The following is a 26,686-nucleotide window of genomic DNA, read 5'->3' on the forward strand; positions in this document are numbered from 1 at the left end:
CAACCATCAATAAAAACACAAACAAACAAACAAATACACTGCAAAAAATTTTGTTCTTACTTAGAGTTTTTGTCTTGTTTCTAGTCAAAATATCTTAAAGTTCTTAAATCAAGAAGCATTTTCTTGACAAGTAAAAAATATTTTCTTGTTTTCAGGAAAAATAAGTCAAAATTAAATGAGTTTGTCCTTAAAACAAGCTAAATAATCTGCCAGTGGGGTAAGCAAAATAATCTTATTTCAAACCAAAAATAAGATATATAATCTTGTTTTCAGCTTGGATTAAGGTTATTTTGCTTGACAGATTATTTAGCTTGTTTTAAGGAAAAACTCACTTAATTTTGACTTTTTTTTTTCTGAAAAGAAGAAAATAATTTTTACTTGTCAAAAAACTGCTTCTTGATCTAAGAATTTTTATTCGGATATATTTGGACTGGATATAAGACAAAAATTCTAAGTAAGAACAGCATTTTTTTTGCAGTGTAAACTATAAATAAATACATAAAAATGATTTACAAATCAGTATATAAATATATATATATATATATATATATATATATATATATATATATATATATATATATATATATATATATATATGGAGTTGGTACTGAAAGTATTCTGACCACATTAAATTTTTCACTCTTTGTTATATTGCAGCCGTTTGCTGACAGAAAAACAGAATTGTTGACATTTTTGTCAACAATTCTTAATATTTCTTAATATTTTACTTTATTAAGTATATATATATATATATATATATATATATATATATATATATATATATATATATATATATATATATATATATATATATATATATATATATATATATATATATATATATATATATATATACTTAATAAAATGTATATTTCAGTAACAAAAACAATCACACGAAATAATACATTCTATATAATAAATATAATATTAAATGAATGACTGACTGACTGAATGAATGAACAAATGGAAATTTATTAGTTTGTGTGGTTATGTATTTATCTATAGTTTGTTTTAATTATTATAAACTATATATACTTTTAAGTGTCTGAGTGGATATACACACTAAGGCACGTCACCAGTCATTTATGATTGACTCTATTTGAGGCTCGATTCGATTGTGTGTTAAGAACGCGTTCGCGGAGTGACCATAAGCAGGTCTCTCAGGGGAAGGAGGGAGAGGAACATCTAATTGGTTTCTGAATGAAACAATCGTCCCAGTCTGCAGGAAGGGTGCACACGGAGCGCAGCTGCTCTGTGGTAAAGTGAATCTTGACTGATAGAGTTAAGACATCATTCCGCGGGAGTTCTTCTGTTCAAACTTCAAACATGAGTGAATTAGACGAAGAATTTGCCAAGATGCTGCTCATAAAAGAGGAGAGGATAAAAGAAATGGAGAGGCTGCTGTCGGCAAAGGAGCGGGAGGTGAATGAACTGAAGAGAAAGCTGCACAAATGTCAGTCAGTGCTGCCGAGCGCTATTGGACCCAGAACCAGGCGCGCGCAGGGCATCTCAGCGGAACCGCAGACCTTGACAAGCGAAGCTTTACGCAAACACCCCAAGTCGGAGAGGTAAGAACCCTTCATTTACTATCTATAGACGTGTTTTTTTGCATCGGTGTCACCACCAGACTGTGTGTGAATGGTTTCCGTCCGAGTCGAGTCTCTGTTACCCCGCATTGTGACTAAAACTACTACACTTAGATCAAAATTAGATTTGCACACGTGACTACACTATCCCAGCTAACAAAAATATGTTCTAAGAACGTTTGCTAGCGTTCCCATTAACTTTGAGTCAACCTTGCCAGAACGTTAGGGAAGTTCTGAGAATGTTCCCTGTCAGCAGGGATACTGAATACAATTTATACGTGACTATACAAACTATATTAGATTTTGTTACATTGTATGACTATAGGGTACTATACTATACTAAAACTGGCAAGTATGTTATCTGGAACTGAGAAAAATGACGTTAAACTTTTGATTATTAGTATCAAACAAACTAAAACAGTTTTCTCGCTCTGAACGTGAACTCTATGTTTTACTGTTTAAGAATGAATTGATTGTTAGACAAGTAAGATTGCAGCATATTGTAGACTGGTGCAGAGTGGTTGCTGAACTTTTCTTTTTCTGAGCTTGGTTGTATTGCAGATGTGCATCACCATAGTAGCCTATTCATTGGAAAAATCAGTTCTTAGAAGCAAGTCATGAGTCATGAGTACTTTTGAGTACTTAGTAGTGTATTGTAACTGACCTGCTATATATTTCTCCCAAGGTTCAGTACTTTTTAAAATACAACTTGTTCTTTCTGGGAATTATATGAGTGTAGCACATGCTTTCTTAATTGTCATTAAGTTCCATTTTTGGAAGTGTGGGTTGTGGTTCAGGGTTAAAATGTTTTATTTTACTTTCAGCAGTTTTGCATCTAACTTGTAATGGATAAAATGAGATGCAGGTTCAATGTAGGTTACAAGTTTTTTGTTTTATTAAAGAGTTTATAGCATGGCATCAAGCTGCAATTAGCTGACATTAACATAATCTTGGTCTGTAATGCCTAATATAATGCATTTACATAAAAGTTCACATCTGGTCTAATGCTCTTAAGCACTCTTTCACACTTGCTCAATGTCCAATAGGCCTTCTGTACAACTCTAACCTTGTTGAATATTTAATGCTGGCTGTTAAATATTTAATGTCATAGATATTCTCTGCTATATTTAGGAATCATATATTATAATTTTCAACTTTTCCTGGAAACACGTGAAATGTCCCACATTTAGTGAGAATAAGTAAACCCCATTTCTGTAAATGAATATCTTTATTAACTTCTGCAGAGGGCAGTGGGAGCTGTGGATTGCTGAATATGACTGAGTTTTTTGCTACATTTTTATTTTGCTTTGGAAAATAATAAACAGTTTGGGGTTGTAATAAGCAGTCTTGGTAATTCTTTTAACTACTGGCTGCCATTTAAAATAACTAAAAAGAAAAATAACTTCCTGTTAGTAGCCACTAGATGTCAGTAAAATGTCATCACCTCATGAAGGGTTGATATCTTAAAGCAGTGAGGAAACAGGCACTGAAAGCTGCACTCTGCACACTGAAATCACATACTTCTCTACTATATAGTAAAATAGCATGTGATAAAATAAGTATGTCTGAATTCACAGTATTCATATGGCTTAAAGTACTTCTGGCGAGATTCTGAAGCATGCATATGATAGATAGACAATTTACTATCCCATAAGGCCATGGGAGAGGATTTGCGAATGGCATTGAAGTGACATAACCGATGCTGGTAGGTCACGTGATAATGACAACATCACAAATATAGTACATCTTGATTGCATTCATACTACACACATTCATCATACTATATAGAACATTTATTTTTTTAGTGCTAACCAAGTACTATTAAGTACTATAAGTATTTAGTTGTGTCATGTGATCTCAACATGGCGGCCATCATGACGGTGAACCCCTCCCCATGTAGGATAAAAAGCTTTCACTGAAGTGTTCATTATATTATTCAGTTTAAGCTTTTTTCTTTTTTTTCCAGAAGTAGCCTATTTAGGGTTAAAAAAAATACTGTGTTGTATTGAGGTTTAAAGGTGCCCTAAAACTTTTTTTTAAAAAGATGTAATATAAGTCTAAGGCAGTTTCTCAACTCCAGTCCTCGGGACCCACTGCTCTGCACATTTTGTATGTATCCCTTATTTAACACACCTGATTTAGATCATCAGCTCATTAGGAGAATCTGCATGAACTGAATTGAGTGTGTCAGATAAGAGAGACATACAAAATGTGCAGAGCAGTGGGTCCCGAGGACTGGAGTTGAGAACCACTGGTCTAAGGTGTCCCCTGAATGTGTTTGTGAAGTTTCAGCTCAAAATACCCCATATATTTTTTTTTAATTCATTTTTTGAACTGCCTATTTTGGGGCATAATTAAATGAGCCGATTCAGGGTGTGCGGCCCTTTAAATCTGGTGCTCCACGCCCCAAGAGCTCACGCTTGCCTTAAACAACATAAAGAAGTTCAAACAGCTAATATAACCCTTAAAATGGATCTTTACAAAGTGTTCGTCATGCAGCATGTCTAATCGCGTAAGTACAGTGTTTATTTTGATGTTTACATTGATTCTGAATGAGTTTGAGGCTATGCTCCATGGCTAACGGCTAATGCTACACTGTTGGAGAGATTTATAAAGAATGAAGTTGTGTTTATAAATTATACAGACTGCAAGTGTTTAATAATGAAAATAGTGACGACTCTTGTCTCCGTGAATAAAGTAATAAACGATGGTAACTTTAACCACATTTAACAGTACATTTGCAACATGCTAACGAAACATTTAGAAAGACAATTTACAAATATCACTAAAAATATCATGCTATCATGGATCATGTCAGTTATTATTGCTCCATCTGCAATTTTTTGCTATTGTCCTTGCTTGCCTATCTAGTCTGATGATTCAGCTGTGCACAGATCCAGACGTTAATACTGGCTGCCCTTGTCTAATGCCTAGATCATGGGCGGGCATATGCAAATATTGGGGGTGTACATATCAATGATCCCGACTGTTACGTAACAGTCAGTGTTATGTTGAGATTCGCCTGTTCTTCTGAGGTCTTTTAAACAAATGAGATTTATATAAGAAGGAGGAATCAATGGTGTTTGAGACTCACTGTATGTCATTTCCATGTACTGAACTCTTGTTATTCAACTATGTCGAGGTAAATTCAATTTTTGAATCTAGGGCACCTTTAAATTAAGCTCCTCTAAAATATATAACCAAGTTATGTATAAAATGTAAGGTATGCTAACATTAAATCTTAATTAAGTATACAATTTTTCCTGTTAATATTTCAGCATATTTGAGTTTTAAGATCACCTTGTATAATATTAGTCTTTCATGTAATATATATGTATATATATATATATATATATATATATATATATATATATATATGAAATATTATAACAATTAAAAAAACAAAACGGTTTTCAACACTGATAATAATAAGAAATGTTTCTTGAGCATAAATTATATTTTATATATTTTTAATGATATTTCTTTGGATATTTCTTTTTCTATTATATTGTAATAATATTCCACAAAATTATTAGCATTTTAAACAATTATGCATTTGTTCTTATTTTAATATAGCGTCAGTCATATACACTGTACGTTCAGTAGTCAGGTTTTGTGAGTGATAAAAAGCAATCTCTTTGACAAATACTGCCTGCCTCACCTCTGATCCTGTGTGTTCTAATGTAGAACTCCTTATATAATCAACAAGCTGCTTGAAAAACACTCGAGAATGGAAAGTGTGTTATCTTTCCTGTGCTTGTCCTGCAGATACGGGCTCAGGCCTTCTACATTAGCATCACATCTCTCACGTCCACATTGGCTCAGACACTTTGATCTGCGTCTGGTCTCCAGTTCTTGTAAATGGTTTGTGAGAACGACAGAGCCTCATCAATAGTGCTTAATTGGTCTTTTCTGCTATGCATGATAAATGAGATTCACATTCATTTTAGGGCAGTGCACATGGAAATCATTTAAAAGGAAGGCATGGACTAGATACTGAATAATGTCCCTAGTGAGAGTTGTGTGCTACATTGTGGGTTTCAAGATTCAGGACATTTATTAACCACTTTATTAAAAGGCTTTCTACCAAACTAACAGAATATAAAACAAGAAAATGTTGTACAGTGTAGTGAAAAATATATAACAAATATAACAGTTTGATTTCTACAGCTTAATCTTCATATTTAATATATATATATATATATATATATATATATATACATACATATATATATATATATATATATATATACATACATATATATATTTCAGCTACTGATGTTATTGTAGAATTGTGTTATTTTCAGCAGTTCGTGTTAAATCTTTATTTACCTTTGTCTGGGTATGTTGCAGATTTTCTCCACTAGAGGGCGCTTTTGATCCTATTTTTAAAGATTCTGTGTTCTTGCCATATATCATCTTTATATATATAAATATTATATATATATTGCTATTTTACTCAGGAATTCAGTTGTGATTCACACTCATAATTCAAAACCTTTTGTTATTTTATTTGACACATGGAGGAAAACACCAGTGTGAATCACAACTGAATTCCTAATTAAAAAGATTCACACAAAATAAGACAATACAAGACATGAAAGAGCACGATGTATATGACTTTGCTATTTTACTATCATTACTATCATAGTTCATGTTTTAAATTTGATTTTTCTAGACTTTCTTTTTTATTTTAGTTCAAATTTAGTCATTTTGTAGTGTTTTTTGTAATTTTTATAGCTGAAATAAAATGAATTATATATGTGTGAAAAGCAGGTAGTATATAGAATGCATAGGGAATATATAGAATGTGTGAAGTTTGTAGGCAAAAAATGAAATGCCTGGTTTTTGTGATTATGTTGCATGCTTTTCCTAAGCATTCTATACATTACCATATCATACAGAATGACAAGCTGGCTGGCCCTTTGGCATTGTATAGAATGCTTAGGAAATGTGTGAAATATAAACCATTTCATACTCTGCCTACAAACTTCAGGCATTCTATATATATATATATATATATATATATATATATATATATATATATATATATATATATTTTTTTTTTATTTCAGTTAACATTTATTTTGTTTCAAGTAATGATTTTTTTAAAAATAATTTAATTTATAATATAATTTAGTTTTATTTAATGATAATTTGTAATTATAATATTCTAGGATTCCAGGGGTTTCTAACAGGCTTTCTGATAGCCTAATACACAGCAAGTGTACAGAGAGCAGACAAGTGTAGCAATTTCATTCTCAAAGTAACATTTTTAGCTTTTTTCCCCCTCAACCAGACGGTGGGGCAGTTAATGAGGTGACATGGAGCACCAGCTGGATCCAGATGATGTCAGGGGTTGTAAAGATGAATCATGCGGTAGAACTCCAGAGCATCATCTGGACATACAGCTTGTTCTGCACTGATGAAGTAAAGAAGTAGCTGCACAGGTTGTGTAAACAAATGCCACAGAAGCTTTGTGCACATGGACATCATTAGTGTTGTAAGTGTTACTGTACAGTGAGAGGCTGCAGTAAATGCATATCAGTGAGATACGAACTTAAAAAGGTCCCAAGCGGAATCCCAGCTGTGTTAAATGTTTATGGATTCCTTCTATCTGTAGACAATGTAAAAAAAAAAAAAAAAAAAAAAAAAAAGATTTGTTATCACAACAGTTTTTATCTGAAGTTAAAGACAATGAAAACCATTTTTTACAGTGATATTTCTTAAAAATGTAAAAAGCACTTTTAGTTCAGGAAGTGTTTTATGAAATAAGCCTTGCACAAAAACTACTAACCACTGAAATATGAGAAAACAACAAAATACAAAGGTGGCACATTTTCTGCCTATTTTCTGTGTCCATGTGTGTATTTAATTTGACGCCTGATTTGCACATTTTAGGTGTAAATCGGTAAACAACAACAACAAAGACGTTAAATTTCAGTTGGGAAAATTTTCGCTTTGATTACTGTAAAGGAACTGTTATTGAAACTACTGTTTAAATGTGCTCAAGTGCTGGTGTAAGGGAGCGCACTTGAAAGCTCTCAGCGGCTATTACAGGTGCGCGCTCGAGTCTTTCCCCATTGGCTCGTCAGGGATCCACGAGCATGCTGCTCTCGCTGCGCGCTCATGGCGTTCCACTCGCGCTCGACGCGCTCCACAGCTGCGACTGACGTATTTGGACAAAAAAAAATAAAAAAAAATAATGCCCTGTGAAACTTCGTCTCCCGAATGTGATGTCTGCTGACGCCGTGGGTGTTTCCCCGTTCATTCCTCCGGTATAAGTAATCTGAAAGCACGCCGGTGGATTGGCGCGGCGAATTTTGGCGACATTGGCACGGAACATACGAGCAAAAGCGGTTTGTCTTAATTTCATGACCGAAAACTGACCGTTCGCCAAGTTGGTAACGGCTGCGGATCACAAACTGTGTGGAGAAATGGGCACTTTACGCGATCTCCAGTACGCGTTACAGGAGAAGATTGAAGAATTGAGACAGAGAGACGCGCTTATTGATGAACTGGAGTTGGAGCTGGACCAGAAAGATGAACTGATCCAGAAGCTTCAGAATGAGTTAGACAAATACCGATCAGTTATAAGACCGGCAACGCAACAAGTCCACAAGCAGAGTGTCCTTCAAGAGCAGCAGAGGACCAAGAGACAGGCGATCTCAGCCGAACCTACAGCCTTTGATATTCACGACCTCAATCATGTCACCCTGCCTTTCTACCCAAAGAGCCCACAGTAGGTGCCACTTATATCTGATCAATGTTGTTTTGAAGGTGTCCATAAAATTAACCGGAATAAAGTGCTGATGATTTGCATTACTGATGCCATTATGCATATGCAATTGAGCTGTTCTCATTTTATGCAAGTGATCTTGGTCACTAGGACACCTTGAGTTCTGTGAGCATAATCATAACCATCCATCAAACCTGTCTGCGGCCATGCCTTCATTACTTTCCTAATGTGATGTATTGTGAATATAGGCAGACAGCCAGTCTGGTGTCCACCTGTTGATTCTGTTTATCAACTTTGAAAGGGAGAAAAAAAGTACATATTCAAATGCAGATTATATAGTTCATGCACAGTGTTTTCAAAATATACTATACATTTTTTATTAGATTAGATTCAACTTTATTGTGCTTGTGCATAGCATAGCCTATAAATAAATTATGGTAAAGTGCAAAATGGCAAATGAGCGTCATTTAGCAGTGCAGAAGACATGGTATATGGTACATCATTTTGTTTAGAATAGTATAATGTGCAAAAACGCAAAGTTTGAGAACATGTTAAATATTTGGGAACCAAAACCTGGAAAAAAACAGGAAGTTTTAGGATTTTGAAAAGTTTACGGTAAAAAAATAAAATAAAATGAAGAATAAATATTTAATATTCTGCATCTTTGCAACTCTATATAATGAGCATATTTGTGACATTGATCTTGTGAAAACTGTTCAGACGATCAGATTTGATTGCTTCCATTGAAGCGGAACATCTCAAATCATACTGGTGCTGTCGTTGAAGCAAAGGGACAACAGAAGTTTGAAGAAATTCTGAAATTCATGTTAATTTTCCATCTGTTCATGTAAAATCATATGCTGTTAAATACACACAGGTGTACATGTTCAGTGAAACATATGAACTGCGATGAAATGCACACAACTGGAAAGCAGAGTAGATTCGTGGCACCATTGAGAATCTTTTCATCTTCTCCTCAGCTGGATCTCTATTATCCAAAGCCTCCCTTATCCAACAGCAGTGCCATCATTTCTTCTGCAACTTATCTTCCCCTACACTCTGTCTTTTTTCACAGATTGTGAGCATTTCAATATGTCTGGTGAATATTTACTCTTGTTGCTGACTGGATTTTGGCCAACAACCAAATGCCTACCATCTTTGTGAAGACATCACATTCTTTGTGCTGTTATTCATGAATACTGCTGGTACATGCAAGATTAATTTCACTAAAACAATAACTGTGCATGAAACCATTTGATGATTCATGTCCTTACACATTAATTAATTAATTAATTTATTTTTATTTATTTATTTCACATTTATTACTTTATTAATGGAAGGCTGGATATACATGAAACACTGTACCAAGATATACTTTAATGTTTCTATTTACAACATGTTTTTCGCAGCATTGAGTATGGTAAAAATTACCAATTGAAGGTGTTTAAAGGGGTCATGACATGGATTTTTTTATGTCCATGCCCCCCTAAAAAATAAAATAAACAAATATATATGCTTAAAACAATTATTTTCTGCCCCTCTGTCTGAAATTAACCGTTTTTAAGGGGCAGCACCTAGTCATGTGACGGTATCAAATTTGCATGTTGCGATTAATTGCTGAAGCTTTTATCACGGTATATGGTATTATCACGATATTGAAATAAGTTGCAAAAAAGTGTCGTAGTATAACAGGTTTAAGAACTCTTTTGTAATAACAAAAATAACTCTGAATGTTTAAATACCATAATACAATACACAAAAAATATATAAAGTAAAATTTTCAAACAGATGAAAGTGCAAAAGAATTTGGCTATAAAGAACAACAGGTAACACTACAATAAGGTCTCATTATTTAATGCATTAACTAACATCGAGCAATAGCTACATTTGTTACAGAAAGTATTATTTTTTTTGTTAATGTTAGTTAATAAATACAACTGATCATTGTTAGTTTTTTCTCACGTTTCTCACGTTTTCTTAACATGTTAACTAATGAAGCCATATGTCTCAAAGTTTTACTGAACAATAACAAATAATCAGAACATTTCTAATCATTAGGGCATGTTGTAGTCCAGATTAAAATATAAAAATGTTTAAGTTTGAAACTAAATAGCCTATTAAGTCTGTGAGTATTAAGTATTTGGTGCTGTGATGAACAACATTGAGATTATAAAAAAAAATGAATGGCTGTTTGAAGCATTTTAAAAACTTCATTAGCAGTTGCTTTGTTTGCTGGTTTTCCGGGGTAACCGCTGCATTCTGCTGTTCCATCAGCACCCTCTGCTGTCAGAGAGTGAATGTGCACATTCATTCAGTGCGTCTCCTTCACTCGTTCCGCCATGTGCTTGTCATGCATATTGGGCTTGTTTACATCTGAGCGCGTGTCCTTTTGACGCAGAATACAGTGGTGTTGTGCATTTTATACAGTTGATGGGGAAAGTATTCTTAAATGCATTATAAAATTTAAATAACTGGTAATAAATTATTATTTACAGTATTTTGAAGTGCCCACAATAACAATATTGTGCATATTCATTATCGTGATATATCGCATTACCGAATATCGGCACATGTCTAGCGGCACCTTTAAGGCTTGTCAGTAAATGGCCACTATTATGATTGGCAAACATCATTGCATAGGAAACAGTATCAACGGCCACTCGCTATTGCACATGAGTAAGTGTTTTGAAAACAGTATCCAAACCATCATTTACAGAAAAAGCATTATAAAATTATTTAATTATGGTTTGTGATGTAGCTGCTGTAAGATTCAATGCAGTTGGCTGCTTCATCTTTCAACAAGTTTCTTTGCAAACTCTCCATTACCATTGTGCCTCGCTGACAAAACAAAATGCTCCGAACAAACATAATCCTTCAACGTGATCCGGGACTTAATTAAAATAATCAAAATTATCGAGTAGATGTGCACATCCCAAAAAAACAACAAAAAAAACCAAAATGGGCTCAGGTGCTGGAAAAAAAAAAAAAAAAAAAACAAGAAAAAAAAAAAAGGAAGTTTGCACACTGAAAATAACTGCTCCAATAAATAATTTATTAAATAATGCCTAAATAAGCATTATTTATTGGAGCAGTTATTTTCAGTGTGCGGACTTCCCTTTTGTTTTTTCACTTAATTAAAATAAAGCATCCAGTTGTTTCTGATGCTGGGATCCTTCTGAAGTCTGTAAGAGATGCAAACAAGCTGTTTAAACTGAACACGTCAAAGCAAACATTCTTTCACTCCTCTTCCATTTGTCCTGTCAACAGACTCAAGTGTGTGGAATATGTCAGAAACTGAGGGCCCTATCATACAGCTGGTGCAATGCGGCGGCAGGAGCGATGCAAGTTTTTGCTAGTTTCAGCCCGACAAAACAATGTTCAGGCGCATCGTTGGCGCGTTCCTATTTTGAGGCAACTGAAAAAGACTGCGCCATTGACCAACTGAAACCTGGTCTAAAGTCAACGGTGCAATATTTGTTTTGTTATTTAAAGAGCGTGTTAATAATATGCGCCTATAGTCGGTGCACAACGTGCATACACTCTGCTTATTACACACACAAACATGCCTTGTATTAAAGTATTAAAAATAAAAGGATTACTATGTAAAAGATTATTATTATGTGCATAAAGATCAAAATGCTTTGGTGGAATCCAGCTTGTCCCGTAGATGGTCTGCTCACACATTTTAACCTCATGCACGAGCAGATCCATTTCCTCACTAGAGAAGCGTTCAGTATTTCCGCTTGCAAATTCCGCCATGTAAATAGGGAATCCAACTGGCTTTTAAAGGGAATGGTAGATGAGACTATTAGACCAGGAGATTAGAGATTAGACCATGCGCTTAGATTGTTAAAATAGGGCCCTGAATGCACATCTGTATACTGAATTCAGTGTAGACAGCATCAGTGATTATAATGGGTTATATTTGCTTTTCTTCCAGTGTAGGCAAATGTCAACCGTTAAGCAACTGAATACCAGTGGGCGGGGCCTATGGTGCGATTATGAAAAACTATTCGCCGATGTCTTGCAGTCATATGCAAATATATTTGCCAGTGTGACATCACAGGTCACTAAATATCAAAACGACCCATTAAAGGTGCCCTAGAATTAAAAATTGAATTTATATTAGCATAGTTGAATAACAAGAGTTCAGTACATGGAAAAGACATACACTGAGTTTCAAACTCCATTGTTTCCTCCTTCTTATATAAATCTCATTTGTTTAAAAGACCTCCGAAGAACAGGCGAATCTCAACATAATACCGACTGTTGCGTAACAGTCGGGGTGTACGCCCCAATATTTGCATATGCCAGCCCATGTTCCCAACATTATGAAAGGCATTAGACAAGGGCAGCCAGTATTAACATCTGGATCTGTACACAGCTGAATCTTCAGACTAGGTAAGCAAGCAAGAACGATAGTGAAAAATTGCAGATAGAGCAATAATAACTGACATGATCCATGATATCATGATATTTTTAGTGATATCCGTAAATTGTCTTTCTAAATGTTTTGTTAGCATGTTGCTAATGTAGGCTACTGTTGGTTAAAGTTACCATCGATTATTACTGTATTCACGGAGACAAGAGAGCCTTCGCTATTTTCATTTTTAAACACTTGCAGTCTGTATAATGCATAAACACAACTTCATTCTTTATAAATCTCTCCAAAAGTGTGTAATATTAGCTTTAACCACGGAGTACTATCAAACTGGTTCAGAATCAAATATAAACACCCAAATAAATACGACTCAGATGACCCGAAGCATGCATGCAGCATACATGACAAACATCTTGTAAAGATCCATTTGAGGGGTTATATAATCTGTGTGAACTTTGTAAATGCCCTGTATTATAGAGTCGAGAGCTCGGGGGGCAGGGAACATGAGATTTAAAGGGCCAGCAGCCCCTGAATCGGCGCATAGTTAATGATGCCGCAAAATAGGCAGTTAAAAAAATCTATTAAAAAAAATCTATGGGGTATTTTGAGCTGAAACTTCACAGACACATTCAGGGGACACCTTAGACTTACATTACATCTTGTAAAAAAACATTCAATGGCACCTTTAAATAAATGCTTTGTTTATAATTAGGAGGATATTTTAAGCTCTGAAACTTGTTTTAATGTTAAAAGGAAAATCAAGGTAAATTGATTAAAAGATTTCTCATGTCATGACCCCTTTACATTTGCAAAAAAAAAAAAAAACTTTTTATGACAAGGCAAGGTTAGTTGATGTAAAATGGCATGAGGTGTGACTCAAAATATAGAAAGATATTTATAAATAATTCATAATATTAAAAGATATATTTTATATAATATTATTATTTTTTAAAAAATGTATTAAAATGTGTACACTCACATTTATTCAAGGTGTAAGTAAAATGTGTCATTAATTTTTACTTGATGGTTGAATTAAAGGGGCTATATGTAGAATTCAGAAATAACCCTTGTTATTAGCGACACTGGTGGCCATTAAGTGAACTGCAGCCAGCAAGTTGCAAATTGCTCATGCTTGCACTCGTGCAAACATAAAGTACAAGACACTGAATGTGATGCAAGGTTCTGATATACTCATGGCAAAATTCTTTTTCAATCTTTGTTTAGATGTAAAAAAGAAATTGGAAATACCCTTGAAGAGATATACTGGTAACAAACATCCAGACTCCGTCCACACTACCTAGAACGACTTTAGATGAATATGTAAATATGTGCCTCATGCTTTCCTCTCAATAACAAAATAAACACACAACAATAATGACAGAAGTGAGAAAACAGCAGTTAAAGGGTTAGTTCACCCAAAAATGGACTAGAGACTCACCCTCATGTCGTTCCAAACCCGTAAGACATCCGTTCATCTTCGGAACACGGTTTAAGATATTTTAGATTTAGTCCGAGAGCTTTCTGTCCCTCCATTGAAAATGTATGTACGGTAGACTGTCCATGTCCAGAAAGGTAATAAAAACATCATCAGTGTAGTCCATGTGACATCAGTGGGTTAGTTAGAAGTTTCTGAAGCATTGAAAATACATTTTGGTCCAAAAATAACAAAAACTACGACTTTATTCAGCATTGTCTTCTATTCCGGGTCTGTTGTCAATCCGCGTTCACGACTCCGCAGTGACGCTGCTTGTGTAAGAGCTTCTTCCATCGCTCTTAGTTCTTTGTCCGTGTATTCGGATTTAAATAAATATGGTTGACCAAAAAAATGCAAGTCTTCCTCTGTGTCGAAATCCTTAGACATGTTTGCGAAAGTTTTTTTGTTTACAGCGTGCGTCTCCCTCAGACTGTAAACGAAGCTTGGGCGCACCAGATAACACTGCAGAGTCGTGAACGTGGATTGACAACAGACCCGGAATAGAAGACAATGCTGAATAAAGTCGTAGTTTTTGTTATTTTTGGACCAAAATGTATTTTCGATGCTTCAAAAACCTTTAACTAACCCACTGATGTCACATTGACTACTTTGATGATGTTTTTATTACCTTTCTGGACATGGACAGTATACCGTACATACATTTTCAATGGAGGGACAGAAAGCTCTCGGACTAAATCTAAAATGTCTTAAACTGTGTTCCGAAGATGAACGGAGGTCTTACGGGTTTGGAACGACATGAGGGTGAGTCATTAATGACATCATTTTCATTTTTGGGTGAACTAACCCTTTAAGAAAGCATTTGATCAATGTGATGTGAGTATGTTTGCACCAGCTCTGCAATTCTTTGCCGTCATGTTGACAGATGAGGTAATTAAAATTGCAGTTATGATAGTTTTATTATAAAGTATATTTGAGACTATAGAGAACTGGGTATGTGAGACTATAATTTAAATGAATCCCTTTTCTTTGCAGAAACGCTTTCATTATCCTGAACATTGTATAAGCGTTCATGACTACCAAGACCACACTTCTTTGAATTTGGCACATCTTGTTTATCATGGTTGTTGTTAATTGTCATTTACCTTTTTTATACAACAATCCATTGATACTGATGACTCATTTTGCACTCTAGGGCATTTCCACATTTTTGTTAAATAATTCTATTTACAATGGGAATAATATTTTCCTAATATTGTCTATTTAAAGGGTTAGTTCACCCAAAAATGAAATTTCTGTAATTTATTACTCACCCTCATGTCGTTCCAGATTCATAAGACCTTCGTTCATCTTCGGAACACAAATTAAGATATTTTTTGATGAAATCTGAGGGTATCTGATCCACACATAGGCAGCAATGTCATTGCACCTTTTGATGTCCAGGGGTGAGTTTCCCAAAGCCAACCATCATCGCAAGTTCTGTCGTTACCAATATAATTCAATGGAACTTGTGACCGTTGTAATTTCATCAAAAATATTTTAATTTGTGTTTTAATCGAAGATGAACAAAGGTATTACTGGTGTGGAACGACGTGGGGGTGAGTACTTGATGATAGAAATTTCATTTTTGCGTGAACTAACCCTTTAAAAGAAAGAGAATAATTCTTTGTTTCAAAAGCTGACCATAATTGCTTGCTCAAAACATCAAGCACGGATTATTTTTAATTGTTTTCATAAACATTATTAAACTTTTTTTAAATTAATTTTTAAATTCAAATATTTGAAACGGGTTGGTAGCAATATTGATGTTTGGCTTTTGTCGGGAACAGAAATAGTGGAAGCAAACATACATCTACTGCAACAATAATTCTCCCCATGGAATATTTTAAAGCACAAACATTATACAAAGGCTACAATTATACTTCTTTTGTCCTTTATTGCACTGATGCACAACACTGACCTTTCAAATCAAATGCTGGGACACCTGACATTTGTTTTAATGTTTGTGACACGGTGAACAACCATGAGTGTCTTTTTATTGTCCTCTCCCACTCTGGGGCCCCTGTTAAGTTTTGTGGAATGTATCCATCTTACTTCCCACCAAAAGAGCATATTTTCTCCTTTTAAGGAAATCGCTCAGTGTTGTTCTCCGTGTCTGGGCAGACATGAATCTTTGTTAAACAAAAGAGTGGAGAGTGGGTTAAGAGCTGTAAAAAGCATGCTGAGAGGGAAGGACTGTTAGGTAGGAGATGGCAGCACATACTGCAAGTGTGCCAATCTACACTATCTGCCAGCCTATCTGAAGTTATTCAGCGTGGCTCAACAAAGCCATGCTCCATCTGGCCTAACAATCACTCTGGCATTCCTCCGAGCGGCCTGCCAGGCCGCACTATAATGATGCCTCAAATATCAAAGACTGATAAAATTGCGAAGTGGCATTTTCTGTGCTTTTTGCTATGGTAACCCCTTTGGAGCGGTACTGTTGCCCATCTCTGAAGATTTTGAAATCTGTCCACCACCTGCATCTCTGAGCTCAAGAAGAAAGTTGGTTGTGATGGCTTTTTAGTTTGCATTAATGAACATGAGGAAACAGGGGTTGACATTGATCACTGGCTAACGATCTGACAATATGTCATCGGTTACTCTCTCCTTTTTTTATTTTCAAAAGCATCATTTTGATTTCAGTCAGCACTGGTAATTTCCTTTGGAACCGTGTGTAGGTTTTGGTCAACATGGACTGTTTCTGGTAAAGGAGCCTTTGGGAATTGAGGAGCTAAAATTAGGCAAACAAGAAGGAATTGCACTCTAGCATGAGAACTGTTACAGCATACGATACATTATTGACCGCCTTCATTCATGACAGTGTGTTTTTGAATATGGCCTGGGCTCTGATAGTGATCTGCTAAGCGGAATACTTGAAAATGATTTATGGATTAGTGATTTGCCATTCAAAATAGGTCATGATACCAACGGTCTGATATGGTATCGCATTGGACGCTTAGAGCAGGGTAGGCAAATTTTGAGTGAAAACTTTGTCAACATGAAATCAAATTTGACGAATCAAAATTGAACTGAATAATGACACTATTGTCTTTGGTAGAGCTGCTTTATAGCTGAATCAAACTAATTTTGCAACATTGGCAATGTTATTAAATCAACACTGAACTGACTTTAACGGATAGTTTAATTTTCAAAAATACTATGGAAGTCAGTGGGGCCCATTAACTGTTTGATTACCCGTATTCTTGAAGATATCTTCTTTTGTGTTCAACAGAAATAGCAAATTCATACAGGTTTGGAACAACTTGAGGGTGAGTAAATGATGGCAGAATTTTCATTTTTGGGTGAACTATCCCTTTCAGCTGAATAGTGACACTAATCAGTAGAGCTGCTTAAATAGCTGAATTGATCTTGTTTCATCAAAAATTATGAAGTTTATACATTTATTGAACTGAACTGAATTGAGCTGAATAATGAATTTGAAATAATCTCATATTTGATTAAGTTTTCATCAAGTTTGCATCAATGATTTGCATTCATTTCTGTGAATCAGAGCTGTCCCCGATTTTTCTAGTTGACTAGCAGGCATTCATTCAAGCCATTAGTCGACTAATTGCACATTTATATTACGTTTTGTTGTCATTGTGAATTTACACAATCACTTGGATATGCGCCTAATAATAGATCTAGGTTAACATTCAAGTTGCAGCCAAGTGAAGTAAGCCATATTTGAGGTCGATGGATAGGCAAAAGTTTGGATTTTCTGTCCTACATACTGTAATTACCACAAGGACCTGCCGTTAACCATCTGTCCCTCACGGACTGCGTGACGTCGCCACTTCCTGTGGCTCCTCCTCTTCCTGTGCCCCTTCCTAGCTCTTCTAGTCAACTAACCTTTAGTCGACTATTAGGGGGCAGCCCTACCAGATGCCTGTGTGACTTTTTAAAATATTAAATATAAAAAATATAAATGATATTACTATAACTATAAAAGTCTTTTCTATTTGAATATATTTTAAATTCAGAAATCATTATAAAATCCTATTTTTGTTTAACATTTCTTCTTATTATCAATGTTAAAGGTGCCATAAAACATCTTTTTAAAAGATGTAATATAAGTCTAAGGTGTCCCCTGAATGTGTCTATGAAGTTTCAGCTCAAAATACCCCATAGATTTAATTTTTTTAACTGCCTATTTTGGGGCATCATTAAATATGCGCTGATTCAGCATGCGTCCCCTTTAAATTCTAGTGCTCCCCGCCCACCGAGCTCGTGCTTGCCTTAAACAGCATAAACAAAGTTCACACAGCTAATATAACCCTCAAAATGGATCTTTACAAAGTGTTCGTCATGCAGCATGTCTAATCGCGTAAGTATGGTATTTATTTGGATGTTTACATTTGATTCTGAATGAGTTTGATAGTATGCTCCGTGGCTAAAGCTAACATTACACACTGTTGGAGAGATTTATAAAGAATGAAATTGTGTTTATGAATTATACAGTAAGAAACGATGGTAACTTTAACCACATTTAACAGTACATTAGTAACATGCTAACGAAACATTTAGAAAGACAATTTACAAATATCACTAAAAATATCATGTTATCATGGCTCATGTCATTTATTATTGCTCCATCCGCTATTGTTCTTGCTTGATTACCTAGTCTGATGATTCAGCTGTGCACATCCTGCCCTTGTGTAATGCCTTGAACTTGGGCTGGCATATGCAAATATTGGGGGCGTACATATTAATGATCCCGACTGTTCCGTAACAGTCGGTGTTATGTTGAGATTCGCCTGTTCATCTGAGGTCATTTAAACAAATGAGATTTATATAAGAAGGAGGAAACAATGGTGTAAATTCAGGTAACCTAGGGCACCTTTAAAAACAGTTTTTCTGCTTAATATTTTTTGAAACCATGATATACTTTAGCAATCATTGTAATACCTTTGTTTTGTTAATGGCATTTAATATCATATTTGATTTGGGAATGTGAGCTAATGGTACAGCATCACACTGTAAGAAAAAAATCCAAACAGAAAAAGAACTGATAACTTTCTGCCAGGACATTATCCTGTTAATTTTACAGACACAATGCAATGCGTAATTCAAAATACAGGTCAATACTTCATATTAACACAGTACATTGTTCCTTATATTTACATATTGTACCTGCACCTGTACCATTTTGAGTGATCAATCCTTATCTGGCTTCTGTTCCCCTGTCCCCTTGTCTTTTTTGTTTTACACCTCTCATTATTGTTGGTCAATGGCTGCCCATGTCTGTGTGTGAATAATAGATTATCTCACTGCAAGGTCTTTATCAAGTATGAAACGTGGAATGATTTGTCATTAATCCCCTATTCAGCGTCAGACAGAAGGAACAATTGAGGCCATATTTCTCTAGACAATTGCACAATCGGGGGATAAGAAAACAACACATGAAATGAGTTTATAATCCTATAAGTGTTCCATTAGTTTCAGTCTCATGTTCCCCTTGGAATTTATATGCATACAAATGATCGTGCATATCCTCTGCTGTCTTTATGAGTTTGATTTGAACCGTTATTAGTAGTGATCACTCAAACGCCTTATCAGCTGGTTTGAACTGTAAGACTAACAGAAAAGCACGATTCACATGACAAACACGATTTACATGAGGTGTATTTGCTCTGCAGTTCACTGATTCTTAAGTACACTTTATTTCGATAGTCCACTTTAGACATTCTACTAACTGTAAGCAACTTTTCAACTACATGTCAACTAATTCTTACTAAAGTATTAGTAGACTGTCTGCTTAATATCTGCTAACACTTTATTTTGATGGTACGACAACAGACATTCTACTGACTATAAGTAACTTTGCAATTATGTCAACTTATTCCACTAATCCTAATCCTAACCCTAACAGTCTACTAATACTCTAATGAGAGTCAGTTGACATGTAGTTGCAAATGTCTTAAGTGTACTATTAAAATAAACTTTAACCAGAAATTATATATCAATGCATTATTTTGGATTTACCAATTTTTCACAAAATGGGGCAACTCAATGCCAAGACTGTCAAATACAAAAACAATCTGCAAAAAAAAAAAAAAATTACTTAAAGTAAAAAAGTCACTTAAAGTTAAAGTCACTTTAGTAAATTAATTTAAATTATAGGTGTTGAAGGCAGACATATTTTCATATTAAATGTAGTATATTTGGTATATGATATATTTTGTCAGGCCGTGAATAAATATAAAGCTTTTAGAGTATCATCAGTGTTACAGTGAAAACTAACACCATGCTCCCAAGGGTGAAAAGCAATGGTCCTAGTACTGAGCCTTGTGGTACTCCATACTGAACTTGTGATCGATATGATACCTCTTCATTTACTGCTACAAACTGGTATTGTTCGGATAAGTATCATTTGAATGCCAATGCAATTCTACTAATGCCAACATAATTTTAGAGTCTATTCAAAGTAATGTTGTGGTCGATAGTAACACTGTAACACTAATAGAGATATACAACCATGATGAGCAAATAATGTTTACTCTAATTAAAAATTAAAATTTTACTTTTAACTCTAATGAGAGCAGTCTCAGTACTATGATATGGTCTAAATCCTGACTGAAAATCCTTGCATATACCATTTCCTTCTAAGAAGGAACATAATTACATGTATTTTTGACTGCAAAGGGACATTTGAGAAGTGGTCTGTAATGAACTAATTCTCTAGGATCAGTTTGTGTTTTTTAATGAAAGGTTTAACAGCTTGCTTAAAAGTTTTGGGACATATCCTAATGATGAACTGATAACATTAAGAAGAGGATCTATGACTTCTGGAAGCATCTCTTTCAGTAGCTTAGTTGGTATAGGGTCTAACATGCATGTTGTTTATTATGATGATTAAGCAAGTTTAGACAATTCTTCCGCTTCTGTAGCAAAGAATGAATGGAATTCTTCCCCAGGGAGTCTACAGTGCACTGTCTGCTGTGATACTGTAGACAGTTGCATGGTTATAACTTTCTCTCTCATAGTATCAATCTCTGCAAGTAAAGAGATTCATGAACTCATTACTGCTCTGCTGTTTGAAAACATCCGAACTTGTTGAAGCTTTATTTCTTGTTAATTTAGCCACTGTATCAAATACATACCTAGGGTTGTGTTTGTTTTCCTTTAACTTCTTTAAACTCAAAGGAGCAACCATATCTAAAGTGCTGGACAAAGAGAGAGCTGATAGTTTCTATTCCAACATTGAGTTCTTCTAAGATATTTTGTATGTTGAGAAGTTGAAACGAATCAGGAAGATTATTTATAAAGCAATCTTTAATGGTAAAAGTGATAGTTCTACCATATTTGTATCAATGAGTTGGTTTTGCAGCCTTGGCTAAATGGAGTATACACAAGACTAATGATCTGATATGTCATTGCTTTGCTGCAGAATTTCAACATCATCAACATTGATTTCATGTGTCAATATTAAGTCTAAAGTATGATTACAACAATGAGTGGGTCCTGACACATTGTCTAACTCCAATAGAGTTTAGAGTGTCTATAAATGCCAATACCATTGCATCTTTCCATTATCTACATAGATATTAAAATCACCAACCATTAAGTCTTTGTCTGCAGCCAGTACTAACTCTGACAAAAAATCAGTACAAAAGTTAATCAGGATTTATTGTTTATACTAGATAATGTTATAAAAAGCACTATCACTTCAAAATAATTTTGAAACCAGACCTCTAAGTAATACTGAAAATATTACTATGAATGCAGCAACACCTCCCCCTTTGCCCTTCAGACGAGGCTGGTTTTAGCCAGGTTTCCATCAAACAGCACATCTAGGTTATGATCTATGATCATATTTAGCCAGCATGGGATGCAGGTTGCTGGTTTGCTAGTCCCCAGCATGGGATGCTGGTTGCTGGTTCCCAGCATGAGTGTTCAACTTTCAAAAGAAATGTGTTAAACATAGAAAAATACAAGCAAAAACAATGCTTGTCCCCAAACCACTGCTTGCTTACAGACAGCTGGCCTACTTAGAATCAACCAGCTTTACCAGCTCCATTTTGCTTGAGAACAACATGAATACACTGCGTTCCAAATTATTATGAAAGTGGCATATCAGTAAGATTTCAGTAGAATAAACATTCAGATTTTAGTTTTTCTAAGAAAATGTTTGTTTGCTTATTTATCCATGTCTTTTTAGATAACTGGTATCAATCTCAGACAAAATAATTTGCCAGGTCTATAGAAACCCTACTTAGAGGTTGTTCCACATTATTAAGCAAGTCACAGTTCTCATGCAATATGGGGAGGAAGAAAGATCTTTCTGAAGATGAAAAGCATGAAATGGTGCAATGTTGTGCAAAAGGCATGAAAACAACTAATATTGTGTGAAAACTGAATGAAGATTATCGAATTATCATAAGATTTGTGAGTGATTTAGAGCACAGCAGAACTCGGCCAGATAAAGGCTTATTAAAGAAAATTCCTGTCGAAAAAATGTATTGTATTAAAAGGGCAGCTATGAAAAAAAAGCCAGTGTTGAGCAGCAAACAGGTATTTGAAGCTGCTGGTGTCTCTGGAGTCTCAAGAAGCTCTCCATGCTTGCTGGCAGTTGATTACTAAAACTAAAATCTGAATGTTTTTTTTTGTATTGAAATATTACTAATATGTCACTTGCATAATAATTTGGAATGCAGTGTATGCTGGTCCACCAGCTAGACCAGCATAAACCAGCCTGCACCAATACGGAATCCATGATTGTTTATTCTGGATTTTTCAGCAGGGAAGCTTTATCATTTGTTTATTATATCTGTTTTATCACCCTCAAATTGGTTTGGCAGTTTTTTGTATTTACCAGTTTAGGGAACAGACACAGTCTCTATATTAAAATATCTAGGTTAAAGGAATCTCTATGTACTGAGATTAATTGGACTTCTGTGACGTGAGGCAGCTAGCAGATGGTTGGTTTAACCAATCTGTCTGCTTCCTGACCTGGGCCCCAGTTAGTCAAGTTTCAACTCTAAGACTATGTGTAAGGTCTGCCCCAAAAACTTGGGGTCCAATTGTCAATGTTATTCTGTGAACACCACTTAGACATCCAGCCTATGTATCTCGTCACCCCAGTAAGCAGGGGTGGAATCAACCTACAAATTGCTTACAGAGTAGCCTGAGTAAGTGATAGTGTAATATCATAATTTGATGTAAAAAAAAAAAAAAAGAAAAAAAAATATCATCTCTAATAAATGTCATTGCAGAAATGTTGTTGCTTCCCAAACGGTGGGTAAAATCACATGTTTTGTCTCATATCTCAAGAATCTGTGAGTTATGTTTAGTGGGAGGTCAGTGTCATATACAAAACGCCATTGTTTGTAGTGCTGGTGCCCACATGGATGACGAATCAGAAACTGTGCTGATTGTTAATGTCATTAGTCCAGGCAGATCCACAGATCTTGAGGTCTTATCATCCGCCCATGGGACATTAGTACCCAGCAGGAGTGTGTGAGTGGTAGTAACACAGTGTATCTGAGCAGTCATCTGTCCACCCCATGTCCTCCTCGAACTCCAGTTCTCATGCACTCTCGCACAGATGGTCCATTTCTTGCCATCATCTCTGCCACACTGCCATTTCTAATCAAAGGAGAAAAGCGATTCAATATTTCCACAAACAGACCTGCTTGTGCAATAATTGAATAATCAAATTTACCCGTTGCATGATTAAAAATAGATTTGTGAAAGAGAACTTGGAATGCAGTTGCACTAGCAAGGCCATCTGACAAGCACTGTCAAATGAACTGTGGTGTTGTCAATGAAAATGACTCATCACGTAGAGCCAAGATGCACTCTATACGAAGGCATTTATCCATTGATGTGGTGAGGTATTGATTGCATTCACAAACCCGGCTATGGGGGATTTTCTCTGATTATTTCATAAGTTGACACTTTTCTGTGAATAATCTCACATGCTGTGGTGTTGAATGGAGGTGTCTGGAATCTCAAGAAAAAAAAGAGAGATTTATGACTCAGTTTTCAGTTCTGTTGGTGGAACCAATATTTCAGTTTGATTTTGCACATACTTTTCTTTGGTTTCAGTCTTTGTTTGTCAGTTGTAAAGCTGTTATGTTTCCATTTTGGAGTATATTCATCTTCCTGTTTGGATGGTTTCTTGTTTGGATTATCTTAATAAACTGCTTGCGAAAAGATCCTCAGCTCTCCACTTCTCTGCGAACCATAACAGTCCTCAGAACTTTGACTACCTTTCTCAAAGTTATGAACAAAATTCTTCCAGTAACATTAAATAAATGTTCTTTTAAAGTTATCTGGGTGCGTTTCCCTGAAGCATCATAAGCCCAAACCATGGTGTCTACAATCAACTTTGCTCACAATGCTTTTTAGAAATGCAGCCCTGGTCTTTAATAATGTTCTCAAAACATTAACACAAAATGTTTTAATAAACTGGATGTTTTGAACTTTCAGAGGACATTCAGAAACTTTCATAACTTAATGACAATGGTACATATTTTGATTAGCTGGGTATCAACAAAAAGTAAGGATACATATAAAAAGCTTTATAAAAGAGGTGTATTTTTACATTAGTACCACAGTTTTTACACTATTTAATGGAATAGACCTACAAATTGCTTAGAGAGCAGTCTTGGTTATCTTTGGATTTTCAGCTGAGTGAGTGATCATTTAAAAAAATGAGAAAAAAAACAAAAAACATGTTAATATTCTAGTGATCATTGCTTGTTTTGTCTCATCTCTCAGGAGTCAGTGAGCTAAACGCTGGTGGGGTAGTCTGAGCTTTGTGACTTCATTTCCAGTTCTGTCAGAGGAACTCAATATTTCAGTTTGATTCTGCTCATGCCTTTAAAAAATGACTTTATCTGTTTTTGATCCTTGTCATCCACAGGTCTAAAGAACTAATCAAAGAGGCCATTCTTGACAATGACTTCATGAAGAACCTGGAGCTGTCTCAGATTCAGGAGATTGTGGACTGCATGTACCCCGTGGAGTATGATAAAGAAAGTTGTATCATCAAAGAAGGCGATGTGGGCTCTCTGGTCTATGTCATGGAAGGTAGGTCATGTACAAGTATCTTTGCTTTATCCTTATATGTTTATTTTACTGTGTTTTACTACTGCACCAGATGATTTACAGACAGGGCAGTAAGCCACAAGAGGCTATGTATTACTCTGACTTTACCATGTGTTCTTTGGCACAACTTTGTAATCATACAATACACTGTTAGCCTGGGTGCCAGCCCAAACCCAGCCCACAACATTTTTTGGACGGGAAGTTCGGTCTGGACTCGATCCATTGTGGAGTAATTATGCTCGGCTCCCAGAAGGCCGAGCCAATCAAATTGCCAGGGCGGGCTTTAATCGATGATGGACAGGCTATCTGCGGTTACGTAACCACCCACGTCATCAAAGAGCGCTTGGGGAGTTTGATTGACAAGCGATCTAACCAATCAGATGCCGCATCCGCCATTTTGTCCAACAAAGCAGTCAGGAGTTAAAAGATTAACATCGGTGGAGTTAAACTTGAAAAATTGTGCATATTGACGTCTTTCTGCGTTTGAAACAACATTCATTCTCATGTTCATTCATGTGTATTTGATGCTATAAATGGACTAGTAGGAAGAGATGATCGGTTCACGAGCCTCTTGAGCTGAGGCGCTACAGCAATCTGTCACGATCATGGTCACAACACATTAAAGAGCCACAAAACGGTTTTTATTGTTTGAATTTTTTTAATAACTACACAGTATGAAAGCTGGGACTTTGTTTAATATCATAAGTAACCTGCTCTGTCTCGTCTGTCGATGTGTTGTCCGTTTCTTCTTTGCTCCGCGATGTATTTTCCACTCTGTGTGGCGTGACAGCGCCACGGCTTGTCGGACAAAGCAACAGTAACTAAGGGGGGCGAGTCTTTGCAAAAGGTCAATTAGTTTACAACAATGATGGCTGTTGAAGAACTGAGATGTGTAGATTCCGCCATCGCGTCCGTTATAGAAGATATCGACAGCGCATTAATTTTAAAAGAGGAACAGAGGACATTTGTCGATGGGAAAGATGTCTTTGCCGTCCTTCCTACGGGATTCGGCAAAAGTTTGATTTATCAGCTGGCCCCGATGGTCGCTAAGAAGAGTTCTGTTGACAACTATGCATCGCTCAACATACGTCACTTACTCTGTAGCTCTGATTGGTTGTAGGTCTATCCAATTGAGGTATTTCCTTGATCGGTTGAAATACGCCCCCATAATCAAAGCCCAATGGAGCAGTATCAGACTCATATTCTGACTAGAATTGAGTATGACCACGTCAGGCTAATACACTGTAGTGCTTTGCTTTATTTTGAATCCTGAAAATGTACTTTCCATACATAATTTGAAAAAGACATGCTTTTTTGATTATTTAAACAAAATGTTTAGCATTATTTACAAGAATTATTTAGGGTGCATTCATGTAAAATGGAACTACGTTTTGACATTGCAATGACTGTCAAAAAGTGGCCCAGTTTACCTCATTTCACCTCATGAGATG

General features: G+C 35.5%; 1 protein-coding gene across 2 annotated transcripts in view; it reads left to right on the forward strand.

The window, feature by feature from the left end:
- The first annotated feature begins 1,179 nt into the window (after positions 1-1,179).
- The window catches only part of prkg1b (protein kinase cGMP-dependent 1b), a 194,018-nt gene continuing 168,511 nt past the window's right edge, over positions 1,180-26,686 (forward strand). Inside the window, exons 1-2 of one of the 2 annotated variants that reach the window (XM_067368833.1) lie at positions 1,180-1,568; positions 25,051-25,217. In XM_067368833.1, coding sequence (XP_067224934.1) covers positions 1,327-1,568; positions 25,051-25,217 — 409 coding nt within the window. In that variant the 5' untranslated portion in view covers positions 1,180-1,326. Of the gene's footprint in view, positions 1,569-7,682; positions 8,329-25,050; positions 25,218-26,686 lie in introns of those variants that run through there. The other variant, XM_067368832.1, reaches the window with a different exon arrangement.

This window comes from Chanodichthys erythropterus, chromosome 19, assembly GCF_024489055.1.
Source record: "Chanodichthys erythropterus isolate Z2021 chromosome 19, ASM2448905v1, whole genome shotgun sequence".
In the NCBI taxonomy this organism is placed as follows: domain Eukaryota; kingdom Metazoa; phylum Chordata; class Actinopteri; order Cypriniformes; family Xenocyprididae; genus Chanodichthys; species Chanodichthys erythropterus.